This window comes from Monopterus albus, unplaced genomic scaffold (genome assembly GCF_001952655.1).
Source record: "Monopterus albus unplaced genomic scaffold, M_albus_1.0 scaffold453.1, whole genome shotgun sequence".
NCBI classification, from domain to species: domain Eukaryota; kingdom Metazoa; phylum Chordata; class Actinopteri; order Synbranchiformes; family Synbranchidae; genus Monopterus; species Monopterus albus.
In genome coordinates, this window is record NW_018128333.1 from 124346 (window position 1) to 138797 (window position 14452).

At 41.9% G+C, this 14452-nt stretch overlaps 1 protein-coding gene across 2 annotated transcripts in view; it reads right to left on the reverse strand.

The window, feature by feature from the left end:
• Positions 1-573: 573 nt before the first annotated feature.
• Positions 574-14452, reverse strand: part of LOC109952311 (carboxyl-terminal PDZ ligand of neuronal nitric oxide synthase protein) — a 34353-nt gene continuing 20474 nt past the window's right edge. The window contains exons 8-11 of one of the 2 annotated variants that reach the window (XM_020587333.1): positions 13546-13707; positions 12164-12368; positions 11146-11482; positions 574-3535 (exon numbers count right to left, since the gene is read on the reverse strand). In XM_020587333.1, the coding sequence (XP_020442989.1) occupies positions 3010-3535; positions 11146-11482; positions 12164-12368; positions 13546-13707 (1230 nt within the window). In that variant the 3' untranslated portion in view covers positions 574-3009. The remainder of the gene's footprint in view (positions 3536-11145; positions 11483-12163; positions 12369-13545; positions 13708-14452) is intronic. The other variant, XM_020587334.1, reaches the window with a different exon arrangement.

Genomic DNA, 14452 nt, shown 5'->3' on the forward strand with positions numbered 1-14452 from the left:
ACTGCCACCGGTGGTTGGGGTGGTGGTGGAGAATACCCACTTCAGCTGGTCCAGAAGCCGACCACGGGCCGGCATGGCAACCAAACACTCAGTGTTAAACCTGCCTAAAACACCTGATGTTCCACTTGTGACTTGTTTTGTTTACAAGATCCAGCTGCTGCAATAATTTGTCTTCGAAATATGAGGTATTTCTATAATGATGTCAATATCAGGATTAGCCTGTAGTGGTCTAGTATTTGACAATGATTTAGAAAGTCTGTCAAAGCTCTTAATAAATTAACCAAGCCAAATCTGACTGTCTTATATTTATTTCCACTGGCAGCTGTTAAAATGCAGGCATGTTGTGTGATCTCATCTCTGTGCCTGTGATCACCAGCCTCCTTTGACCCCTGACAAGCTCCTCCCTGTCTACACAAAATGAAAATTATTTCTCAGCAGCATTAATCGGCACATAAGGGTTAATGTACTATAGGCAGCCATGTAAAGCCACAGACCAAAGTATAACAGAAAACAGTTGGTCTAAAGCTGACATCTGGTTTTTTGCAGGATGGATCGTAGGTCTGGTCGAGGCCACCGCTCTGGAGAGAAAGAAGAGAGGAGGGAGCAGCCCTGACCTGCAGAGACACCCTGCATCATTAATTAATCAGTTTGGGAATTCCAAGTTGAAGGAGGGCATAATGATACACAGGGCTCCTGTGCCCCAAATAAAACACAGCACGCACATCACAAGTTCTGTTGCTTAGCCTGTAGCAGATGTGGTGTTTGCACTCCTGAGATCAGGGCCTTAGACGGGAAATAACTACTAGCTCAGAGCTGAAGATCTTCCAATTTTGCCCTTTTCATTACTGCATCCCACTGAGGCCCTGAACACATTAGGCCCGCCAGTCACCTGTTCCTGCCTCGCAGCGACTGTGTAAACAGCAGAGATGAGTTATGCTACTAAGCTCAGGGACAACAGGGAAGAAACAGTTCACCACTGAAAGGACTCAAAGTAGAAACTGGAAGTGACAGAAAAGCCTCAATGAGTCTTGATCTAGTTGCATCGAGTGAGAGACATGAATTACTAATGCCAAATGTGAATGTAAGTAGACATAATTAATGCAGAGTAAAAAAGGCAGAGGAGGAGAGCAGACTGTTCTAGTCCCTACTGAAACCACTGAGATAAAGCCTGTGGCTGCACTGTTACTCTACAGTTGCCGTCCTATGGTTTTCTGCATATAACAGAAACACACTCTGGATGAAAAACACAGGTTAAGTTCTTCAACTATTCCACTTTATTGTTTTCTTCTACTGTATGTGTTATTGCTGCTATAGCTCCATGTCATATGTTATGTTGAGAAAAGCCTCGTACCTACATACAAAAGGTTTTGCCTGCGGGCACTTTCCACCTGCACCTTTCCACCACCCCTCCCCTCGCCCTCTTTCTCTCTCATGTCCATTTATTGTCACTTATACCTGTCACAAGTTGCCCCAGTAGAACCACAGTAGAATCTTGCCACATGCATCAAATTGATTATCATCACTTTATCTTCTGATTATTTTCTCAGTCATCTTCCCCATCAATTTATCACTTCATATTTAAAATACCCAAATATTCAGCAAGCATTCACACTAATTCCTCATGTGTCCAACACACCTGGCCAATAAAGCTGATTCTGGTCTGAGAAGCTGGAAACAGCCTGACATTTTCTCCTAAAACTAACAATTCATCAATTGCGCAAATTGTTACTGTTCACTGAGGAATCAATTCATTATTTCAGCTCATCTTCATACATAATTTCAGCACTTAAAACAATGGTAGCTGTTTAACAATATGTTATATTCATATAGGGCTATGTCTGACAGTTTTTATTACTGACTGATCAGTATAGCTCCATATTGATATACACCAGCAAAGTTAAAACAATGCTCCCAACATTTAGGTTAAGCTGCATGCACAAAGACACTACATTCTGTATATTGCATGCCTTGCAACAATGCTAGCTTAATGTGTCCTGAGGGCTCTAAATGAAACGCATTCTGGTCATTAAGTGGGACACAGAAAAGTGAAAATCTATCTGCCAAGCTGCCTTTCTCCAGGGTCCTCTGTGAATCCCCAATTATCTTCCCATTGAGTCTGAAGGTTCATTTATAACAGGGCTGCCCACTCAGGTGCAATCCAAAGCTTTCATGACTGATAGCTCAGCAAAGGTTTGCTCTGTTGTTTCTCAAAGCTAAAATCATTTTCTTTCAATCTGGAAATACCCTTGTTTTGAAAGCTACATACAGAATCTTTGTGGCACAGAATACAGAAGGCATTCCACTAATTTTTCCAATGCTGCTTTAAGGCCTACAAGTCTGAAAGGTCAAAATACAAGTAGCACAAAACTTTCTAAAAACCGCTCAATTCTTTTAAGACAAAAACACACAGCCACAAATGGATGTGCATAAACACAAGCAGATCTGCTCACTTCTATCTTCTCTTTTTCCCCTTTACTGACTTTCTTTGTTCTTTCCATCCATCGACCAGTCAGGTGTTTTACAGAAGGCGAGGCTCTTCCCAACATCACCAATACTTGCATGGCCATCCTGTAAATCACCCTGTGCTATCTGCAGACAATGGGTATTTCCACAGCTGTTTGCACCGCAGAGAAGCATCATACAAAATGTTTGAATGTTCATTAAAAGCAAAAATAAAATGTGTTCCCTTGTTTGCTTTGAATTCTACTGTCATGTGAGTTTAACAGTGCAAGGATTGCTACGTGTTCTGCTTAACATTCTAGTCACTAAAAAGTAAATTAGATAAATAATTCCATTACAAAAATACTAAATCTGTCTATTAGCTAATAATTTATACAACTGATTACTTTTCGGTAACTGGCAATGCTATGTCTGTACTGTGTCACAAGCGGCTGGAGTAATTAAATGTCCTGAAATGGAGCCCCATGGAGGATCTGACAGTGAGTATTGCTTTAAAAGCTGATTGAAAGACATAGTGAAAGGTCTCTAGGGGCACATCAGCTCATCCTCCTAACTCTGCTGTCGGATATTAGGGTCTTCCTGGCTGCTTTCCAGCAGCTCATCCTCAGAAAAACTGATGTGAAGACAAGTCTCATTCATCGGAGAAGAGAAGGGCAGTGGGTGCTCATAGGTGTCAGAGTGTGAGGTGAGGGTAAGGGTCTCAGTAGGATAGGACTCAGACAAAGAGAGGATGGCTTCACTTCTCTCCTCCAGGGGACTGTCACAGCTACTGGAGGCCGTTAGAAATGTCCCGGGGTCCCCAAACAGGTCGTTGTTGTCAAGCAGGGGTGACACCAGCGACTTGGTCTCAGAGCGAACGCCAGAGTCCTCGCTGGCTGAACAGGAGCTGCTCTCACCGTTGCTAAGAGAGTGGAAATCAGTGGACGACAGGGGGCTGGGGGCTGCATCGTTATCGGTGACCTCTGTAGGCGTGGGCCCAGCGGTGACTTCTGACCCTGGAGAAAAGCACCTGCTGGCCCGTTTGCGGGTCAGACAGGGTGGTGGAGGGTCAAGTTTAGGGATTGTTTGTTTATATCTGCAAGTAAGAGAACAGAGGGACTGGTTAGGAAACTCTGACAATCAGCCTTTACTGGCTAACATGTTGAGAATTTCACAGTAGATACATGAATGCATTTTTATTAGCATTATTTTGCTAATATATTTTTAGAAGCATTTCTCTCTACCACGGAGTATGATAATAGGCCTCGAGCCAGTTTTCCTCTCCATCAGTCACATTATACCCCATTAACCCCAGCACACTGTGATGCAAACTGTTACTACACAGTACAGTAATTCTCTCTCAGGCTCCCTCTTGTTCCAGCAGTCTAGGGACTTATCTACATCCCACAGCTCCCCTGCTGAGAAAATAGAGAGACAGGGAAAGAAAGAGTGCCCATGATAAAGAACTGTGGGCAAGGAAGCGAGGAAAAAACTGCAGGCTTTCCCCTGCTACACTACGGAAATAGCTACACTGCAGTCTCTGAGAGAGTACCACAGTAATGCCACGACAAACGCCACTGTGCACAGCCGCTCATATTCACAGACATTCTCTTGGAAATGACTGCTGACATACACCTGTCAACATGCCTGACTTTCCCCTGTCTCCTCCCCTCTACTTTATGCTGGTGGCTGCTAACGTCATTCCCCAGTGAAATCTGGTCTGCATTTGAATCCTGGTCTAAGTAATAAAGTTATGTGACTTGCTGATGTATTTACTGGCTCTGTTTCCATATGAGGATGTGTGGACAACAATAGTATTCACAAACTAATTATCCAATTATTGTTTCATACTACCAAATGGAGTAGCACACACAGCACTATGGGTAAAAGTCAAGTTAAACTCCAATGTCAAAGAGGGTATTTATATATAGAGCACAGTTCAAAGGTTTGATTTTTTTCATGTGCTGTTATTGTTGAATGTACATGTTGCAGCAGTGTGGAGTTGAATCTGTGCCTAGATCAAGGAGCAGGCTGCCTCTCTCCCTCCCTCTTTGCTGTCATTATCATAAATTTGACTCAGCACTCCCCTTTTCTGTCACATTGACACCAGTCCCTGCTTCACCGCCCCATCTCCCACGGCTGTGTTTTCTCTTACCATTTCTCTTCGTCTCTCCACTTATCTCGCTCCAGTCTCAGCTGCCAGGGTGTTTTTCCTTTAGCTTTTCTTTTCCATTGGTTCATTTGCATATTTACTCTAACATAAAGGTCAGTTCCATCCACTCCATTAATAATTCCTACTATACACTATTTGTGCCATTTTAAATACCTGTTTGGATAGAAATGTAGATATGTAGATTTATGTTGCTTACAGACCGCAGAACCTTTAAAATCCCAGTTAATTCCATTCCAGCATGCAGTATTCGATATGGCCCAGAGTACTGAAATATTCAAGTGCTCATTATATCATCAGTGCACGACATAACCTCTCTCACTAAAGGAGCCTGTTCAAGTCAGACCATTTGTGAGAAGTCACACATGTACTCCAGTTTACTGCTAAACAATATCTGAAGGCTTAATTCCTACCACTTGGGTAGCCACTGCTTTCAGTTCAGTGTGGAATAAAAATAACTCGCAAGCACTTAAAATGTGCTTGTGATACTGTCAATAATCCATCCCAGCAAGGAGTTCACTGGGATTTCTTTTTTAAAGCAAGATTTTAATTTTGCAGTAATGCAACTTATTTCATGTCTCCTAAAGTGGAGCATATATTTCTGTCAGTTGTTTCCAGCCACAAACTCATCTATTTCCTTTTGCTCTTGAAGTGGCTGCAGGTCAAACGTGCAACAGTACAGTATGTGAGATCTGTGATGTTTATATGCCTGAGGCTGGGATTTACTGTCAGGAAGACAGTGATTTGGTAAGATTCAACAAAGCAAAACATGCCCATGACAAAATCGCACACTCACACTAAAATATAACACAAACACTACAGTAACACTGTGCATATAAGGCAAGTACATGAAGATGTCTCCAACAGTTTTACTGTTCAGGCTGAACTTCAGCAGTCGAAATAATATCAAATCCTGACAAGAATATTTTTTGTATTTTGACAAAAAAGTGGGAGACAAAATGAGCGCTCAGGTCCAGCTAAAGGTGGAAAACACAGACAGTGCTACCGTGCATCTGGCGTGTGACTGATTACCCTTATGTTAATGTGGTTATGAATTTGCAGAATCACATCCGCATATAAATGAAGATTATTGTGCAGTCATTAGCAGAGAAATCACTGGTGAGACCTACACACGAGCCAGCTACCACCCACACTGTTCATCCACCTCATGCCCAGGCGCATGCTTTTGCCACAGACACTTGTTCCACATGCTGGTTGTCATGAGTAATACTCACATAGGGAGGAGAAGGGGGTAGAGAGGAGAAGAGGAGGAGGAGGAAGAGGAGAGATAGGGGGATTGGGCATTGGCAGAAATCCCCCTGGGTTCCTAGGGAGAGGTGGGCTGGGAATGGGGATGGGACAACGGAACGCATGAGCTGGGGGTTCATGGCGGGACTGCAGGTTGGTGTTATTCTGGGGGTTCAGTTTGTTTGTTTGGGCAGACTGACAGAAAAATGAAGTGTGGTTAGATGAGGAGGAGGATAAGCAGGAGAGGATCCTCACACCTGTAGCAAAAAAGGCAACAGTTAGGCTACAGAGGACCAGAGAGCTATACTGGGGATTTTAAAAGCCACAGATCTGATCTAGGCAGACTGCAATGAGTGGGTCAAACACACCACTTTTTGTTTTTTGTTTATCATTTCTCTACAAACTAACCTTACACCATCAGAATCATTTAAAAAAATACAAAAAAATCACTTTAACTAGGTTTTAATCATAAGTCAGTTGTTGTATAATTAAAAATCTCCAAAGCCTAATGGAACATTTTAGATTGATTTCCTATATTTGAGGCAGCCACTTTAAAAAATTTAACTGCAGAAAGCGAAAGTACTTCAATAGCTTTTACAACTGTGAGCAAGGTCTTATTTAAAAGCTCTTCTTTGGTGGTTTTTGCAGGAAAGTCTGACATGTGAATCCTGAAGACCAACACTGATAAGAAGAAGATTGTTGAAATCTAGGTGGAGCTGAAAGTGCAGTCATCCTCTTTTCTTAACTAGGAGACTGTCTGGCAACAGCAACCTTGACAATACAAGTGCCAAATTCTAATGATCCTTTTATTTGACTTTGAGGCTTTAATGTCCGACAAACACTTTAGCAAAGCGTTTCACTGTCAACTCTCAAGTCTCAGATGCTGGCACTTCCAGAAAGCAGCTAAAACACCAATGCAGCATTTTCAAGACAGTTTCTGCTTTCAATTGCATTTTCACTATGAGCTGTTCAAAACATCATCATTATTAAATCTAAATGTTCACTGTGGGCTGCCTGAAACTGTTCAACATATTACACCCAATAAACTGTATATTCTGTATTACACTGCATGTAGTTGTTGAGGTTTATCCCCTCTCTTTCCCGTTTTTGGAGCTTTTCCACATTAAGAGCCTACGAAGAGAATTTATAATTTGGGCTATATATTTAAAAGACATCACAACCTTTCAAGTCTTCACAAGTCAATTTATCATATTGCACTAATATGAGCAGAAAGCTATCACAAACAGGAAGGTAGCAAATTAATAGCATCTTACAGTAAATCTAATCTATCCTTTGGGAAACAGAGAGGGAAGGTAAAACAAGCATTACAAAAAAAATGTGTTCTGGGTTATTCACTGTAGAAACTTGTTTATTCCTGGGTTAAATACAGTAAATGCCACGGCTCTAGAAACCAAAACAACAAAGGTGTTGTAGATGGTACAGTGAAATGAACCCCCACGGTGTCTGCAGAACATATGACTCATAAGCACAGCGTGCTTTTTTTTACCTCACCAGTCAATCAACAGAACAAAGCCGGCCAGTCAAGAGAATGCCATGACAAAATAGCAGTGCTTTCTCATTTCAAAAACAAGCAGTAGGAGCTCAGCGAATCGACAGGTAGACGCAGATAAAAGGAATCGTTTAAACAACAGTCTCTGAGATGGACAGAAAGACAGACACAAAGCAAATGAAAGAACGAGTAGGAGGTTTAAGCTCAGAGAAGGGACACTGGGCCTTTGTAATAGTATCTTGCTTTTGTAAAGTACCACACAACACCCTTCTGAGTGTGTTTGTGTGCAAGATATCTGTGTGGTATCTTTAAGCATGTAGGTGGATGAACACAGTGTCTGCCAAACTTAAAATTTGAAGCAACTGTATTCTAGAGAGCTAAGAGCAGCCCTGCCTGACAGAAATCCTGTCAGACATTATTCAGAGAGCGACGGGTCAGCTTTTCATCTCTCTAGGTATCACATTCATTCCGACATGAGCCTGAGAACAGATATTTCCAGAAACTGTTAAAAGCAACTGTTTCTATTTCTGAATAACGGTGTGCAGCGATGTGTAAATCCAGCTGACAGAACCAGCTCTGCCCAGCTGCCTGCAAACATCATCCATCACACTGCCATCACATCGCTGCAACCAAATTACTGACCGCTGAGGCAACCGGTAGGACAAAGGGGAAGGAAGGGGAGATCACAAGATAGATCAAAAAATGTGAGTATGCACCATACAATTCTAATGTTGTTACTGTGAACATGTTAGCATGGTAACAGTACTTATTTCAAAGCCTTACACAGCCTAGCATCGCTGCAGACGCTTGTTTTTGTGTCACATAAAGAGGTTGATGACTCAGAAAGTTGCAACAACTCAGCTATGGCCACAATATGTATTTTTAATCTACTATTACATCCTGTTTTGATCCTACTGTAATTGTTCTGCTTGTTGTGGAGAGCATGACTACATAGCACATGGTTACATATAGTGCTGAGTACAATGCCAAGATACCATCTGCAGTGATCATACATAGAGTACTTGAGTCAGTGGGCCAGATGGAGAACACACATGGCTGTGGTCCATATGTTGAGCAATAATGCCTGTGTCATGTAAAGCCAAACTACACAAATAACACAAAATGAACAGATTCCATTGTTCCCCCTCTCCCCAGAGGTCGGCTGAGGCAGGACAAGGACGGGGGGTAAAAGGAGGAAAGATGGTAAGAGAGGATGGCAAATGAGTGTTTGCAGAACATAAAAGAAGGCCACTCAGGTTGTAAACATTGATTTGCTGTGGAAATCCAGAAAAGAAACACAAATGGAGGCAATTAAATTCGCCATGCAGTGAGGGAGGGTGGGTAGAGGAGCAGGACTGTGCCAGAGAAGGTAATGCAAAGGGGTTTTGTAAGGAAAACACTACGGATCTGAAACCTCTTTTTTCCTGTGCTTTAGTGAGATTAAAATGTCTAGGTGAGTCACACAAGCTGCATTACACACTGTTCATATCATAAACTAGGGTAAGTGTCGATGCATGATTTCTGGAAAATAATTATCAGTGTTTGTTCTATGTGGTAATAATCTGATTTGTCACCATCATCATCATTATTACTATTATTAACCCAGCATCAGGTTTTATAACAATTTACATAAGGATGATGCCTGTGTGCCACAAACAGAAGGTGGCAGCAGGAAAGCGAAGGCACTTTGGAGACAGAACATAAAATGCCCTAGTGGTATACTGGGTATACTGGAGATGGGATAAAAATGTGGTGGCACAGAGAAGCTGAGGAGGAAGAGAGGCAGACAAAAAATACATTTTGACTGTTATGTAATTCCAAATAAAGGGAAAAGGGGGTTTCAGCCTGGCAAATAACACCCCTCCAGATGAAACCTAATGAGTAGATGGAAATGAGCAGTGATGAGAAGCCTCTCTTTGGAAGTTCCCTCTTGTCTTATATGTATTTTTTCTCCCCAGTATCTGTCAAAAAATGTCCCGACACCCAGTATATAGGAGTGCAGGGTTTCAGGTTGCGGAGGGATGGGAGCCTGGGTTAGTTGGGAGTCTGTGCAGCAGGAAACCACAGGATGCGAGTCTGGTTAAGCTGCAGACTGACAAACACACACGTACACACAAACAAAACAGACCTACACAATTACAACATACAGTACACAAACCTGCCAAATACACACTAGACCGACAAGTCGGTTCCGGCTCATTATTTTTCTCCTTATGTGTTTTAAAATCAAATTTAACATGCTCTCCTTGGAGATCTGACAGCAGGCTGTTTTCCAAGAGAGGAAACAGCAAGAGAAGACACAAGCTGAGTGGGAGAATGAGCAAGAGGAGGGCGATAAAAGGAAAGGGACTGAAGAGTTTGTCCTGCTTGAGAGCTGTGCTGGGGCTTACTGTATGCAGTAAATGGTCCCTGTGACGGCTTTACAAAGATTAAAAGCTCTTTAAAAAAGAACCACATTCTGTGGCTCCACATATGCATACAAGCTAAGGGCTACTTGCAGTATGTGTACAGTAGGAAGAAGCACTTTACAAGGCAAAATGTGCCTGAAAAGCAAATCATGTTCATCATAAATTATTCCAAAGGAAATGATTCCATTTACTGTTTTTACTCCCTTGATGTGTTTTAATGGCTGAAACAGAGACACAGGGATGGAGTTAGAGCTGATGGAGTTTCTGTGTTCCTCATTTTCGCTAACAAGTTTCTCTGATTCCCGCTTTCATCCTCAAACCTGATCCCCACTGTTTGTCTAACATCAACCATTTCACTGTGCTCTGTGATCCTCTGATTACAGTCACAGTTTCATTAGCTAGAGGCTGTTTCTGCTGAGCTGAGCTGTTCTCCACTAATAACATTAAAAACTACAGGCTGTGTAGCCTGGTTACCTCAAACACAAACAGACTGGCATATTAAAGGAATAGTTCAACATTTTGGGGAATACACAGATTTACAGTTTTCCAATTGATTTTACACTCGGGGAGAGCTGCTGCATACAGAACTGCATCTGAGAGGTGAAGGAATTTTAAAAGAATGGCAACATCTCATGAAGGCAATTTATCTTACTGCTTTAGCTCCATCAAAACTGAACACAGACATGGAACAGACTCTGAGTGACTTTACAATGATGGTATCCATCACGAACAAAAAAACACTTAGGTGGTAAATAGGATGCTCGGTATAACTGTAGACGGTGCCTGAGAATCATCACATCTTTAAATTTTCTGCAGTATCAAAGTAACCCAGTGAGAGCTATTTGTGTATCAATGAGTGCACTGTAAACAGGAACAACTAATGGCTGATTTGGCACACTTTTAATTTGCCAAAGTGTAAACAAATATGAGCCTAAGAAAGATGCTCTGACTTCCAGTTTAGATCTCCCAAAGTATTATGTGAACTGTGGTTCTAAAACTTTGAGTATGTTATAGTATAATTACAACAAATAACCATAATAGGAGTGATAAAACCCATATTTAGAAACTTTTTTCATGTTACACTATCAATATTTTGTGACCGTATTAATGCTTCTTAAGAAACCTCGACATGTTCCTCTGTCCATTATTGTAGAGACATGTGGCCTGTGTTGAAACCAGAAATGGAGACATGTGAGTGGTGACTCTCTACCAGAAAGTAAATAAGCATTTTTCCCAAATGTTGAACTTGGCTTTATAGCAGAATGATCTGCTTATACTATATACACAAAATGAAATGACCACTCCACTCTGTTTTTGGTACCGTCAAACATTTTCTCTCTGTGTAGTTATCACCATAATAGCTGTCTTACTTTTCATCCACGTTGGCAGAGTTTCTCAGCTGAAATGGGACAATCTCACTGCAGGAGCTCTCCTTGTTGTCTGCTATCCAATTGGCCCTGTTGAAGAGGTCCAGGTTTTCATCGAGCAATGCAGCTGGTTTGGAGCGGTTCTCCAGGTTGAGTGGGTTGAGGTAGGACTTGGCGCTGTCTACCTGGGCAGGAGAGAGGGCTGGGATTTGGAGCGGCCACGCAGACATGGTGGTGATGAGTGGGTCCAGGGTCTGGCTGTAGCGATTCTTCAGGTTTAGAGACAGAGACTTTGCTGATGTAAAAACTGGGCTGTATGTTGGCTGGCCATCTGTAACAGCCACATAACACAAATCAACAAAATGTTAAAACAGCAAGTAGAGAAGAGTCGGCCACAACCAAGATGTTAGCTTGTCCTTCTAATGTGTCGGTGCCTTTATACAGTAAAGATCACTTAGGCCAGCCATGTCTAACATTAGCAATTAGCATTTTCACAGCATCAGAAGGGCTAACATGATTAATACAAGCATAAAACATGTGCCAGTTTTGTCAGTTTTAAAACACACACACACACTGTAAAATGAATTCAGTATGTACACAGACTCCCACACAAATAAAACTCACCCATGGCGCTCTGCCCAGTGTGTTTGTATGTGGTTATTCATTATTATTTTGGCAAGACACAGCCTTCTTTTAGCGGCTGTAAATTCATCCCTCCTCCAAAACTAGACAGACGAATAAAGGTGTGCATTTTTAGGAAGGCCCTGGTGGCACAGAGGGAAAACACTTGTGTTCATCTGTAGAGCAGGTTCAACCTCTTGCAGCTGTTTTTTCTGCTCCATCCAACACAAGTGAAGATGTCTGCAGGCAGGAGGGCAGTCTGGGATCATAGTTTGTGTCACAAATGTCTACATCATCCCCAGGCCACGAGGAGAGTGAGCAATGAGAAGTGCAGCACACTGGAGACCTGACCTGACACGACTTTGTCTGAGGGATTACACTGTTCCTACCAGTCACTTACTGTGTCCATTAGCTTGAGGCGGCTTTTGTGGTTGCTCTAGGAGTGTTGATTTTGAGGAGTGGGCCTCCAGCTCTTTCAACTGCTGCACAAGCAAGGCCAGGTGCTGCACCAAGTCCCTGTTCTGGAGCAGCAACTGGTGGACACGGGCCTGAGCCTCCATACGGGCTGTGGTCTCTGCCGCCATCTGATCCTTCAGCAGCTGCACCTGTAGTGGCAACAAAGGGAAATGGGTGTTTGTGTGGGAACACTTCTGGTTTGATATACAGTACATGCCAAACCTAGATGCAATAATCTATTAAAATGTTTGTTCAAACAAGCTTTTTTCTTACACCTCACTACATCTCTCCTCGCTCCTCATCATGTGTTTTTGATCCATGACCAGATTTCTAAATCATATCTATATTCCCAATGCAGAATTTGACAGTAAAGATGGGAAGGCTATTTACAGCAGGTCCAACACTAACTAAGGAGGTAGATTTTGATAAGGCAGGACAATCAACTGAGTCAGACACAAAATACTAAAGTAAATATGCATTTGTGTTGCAGTTCCTTAGATAACATTCTTAAACAGATAAACTTGATAGATCTCTTGCCTTTAAAATGATTTAGTACAAGTGGATTTTTCTTTCAGTGCAGGTTGTGTTCCTCTGCTGCACTGTGACCAACCATTACTGTGTTGGTGCTGCCACCTAGTGGTAGAGCATTAGTAAATGACATCCTGCTAAATTAGCAGAAGGATGTCCCAAACTGTTCCCCCTGAGTGTGCACTGGGGGGGCGCAGAAAGAGAGAGAGGAGAGGCAAATGTCCTTTGTGAGGTGAAAGTGACAGATATATATTAGTGCTCTAAAAACTATACAAATGTAGTTATTGTAGTTTGGCTCCTTTATCAAGAAGGTGGGCAGTGGAAGCTGCAGCAGTGGCTGTGACACACAGTTCATGGAGGCTATTAAGGTACTTTAAAATGTTTAGCTCCTGACCACCACAACTTGTGTCCACATTTGTAATCCTTTTCTCTGCATAACTCTGTCAAATCTGAACACTCATGCATAATGCATATTATATTACATATTGTTAGATCCAGTGGGACAATGTCCATCACAAATAAACATCTATAAATCCACTCTTTAACAGAAATACACACCTTATAATTGCAGATTTTGCCAGAGAATCAACATATTTTGCTTTCTTCAGCCATAAAGTAATCCAGTGATAGTTGTCTGTTTACAAAAAACTGACTACAGAAAAGCAAAGACTATGAGGAACGTTAATCTCATCTGCAACATTAAAAGAGGAACCAGTGTGAAGTTGTACTGTAGGTGTAGTGCAGTATATTGTTCATTGTTTACAAGCTGCACGCTGCGTGTAACCGTTTGTTTCCTACCTGTGCAACGGCCACCTGTGTGTGCTGCTGTTGCTGCTGTAACTGCAGCTGAAGAAGCTGCAGATAATGCTGTGATGCCAGTGGAGTGAGAGATGGAGAGCAAGGGCTGCTGGGAGTAATGCCTTGGGATGTCCAAGTGAATAGGGACATTTGATCTAAGTCCTGACAGTGGAAACAAACAGAAGGAAGGACAATGCTGATAAAAGCATATTTAAGTTGAAATGATGAGAATAATCCTGTGCCATCATCTTCCCCAACACAAATTGTACCCTCAAAAACAAATCACCGTGGTTTAGAGTGTTTGCCTTCAGTTTCAGCAGTAGCTGCTGTAGCTCCCTGGAGTCCTGCTGTAACTCCACACCAGAAGCTCATTACCATACCATACATGCTCTTCCTTCCTTTCAGTTTATCTTTCAGTCACTTTCCTCCTTGGACTTTTAGGTAATTGTGTAGATGATTTGTTGTAACATGCTGTAAATGTTCCATGGAGAAACAGGACAATGCCTAAGAAGCTTTTCACTTCACCCCAGAGTAATTGCATGTTTCTGGGCTTAATTCGTCACATATGTTTATTATGTGTGGATGGCTTCAGTAAGAAACTATTGTATCTTCAAGTCATACATAAATACATAAATTCCACATCTGTATAAGCACACAAACAGCTACTACTGTCATGCAAAACTGCTTTCTTTGATCCAGTGGTAAACGGTATGTTGTAATTGCTACACTCAGCCACTAGAGGTCAGAGAAGCACAGTGTAAAATATTGAACATTCAACAAAGTGCATGTGATATGGAAGGACGACCACAGTATGTCCTTAGCTTGAATAAATAAAATCTGGAAAAATTCAAAAAGGTAAAGTTCTAAGTTTATATTCTATTTTAGATAATCCAGCCTCACTTCACTC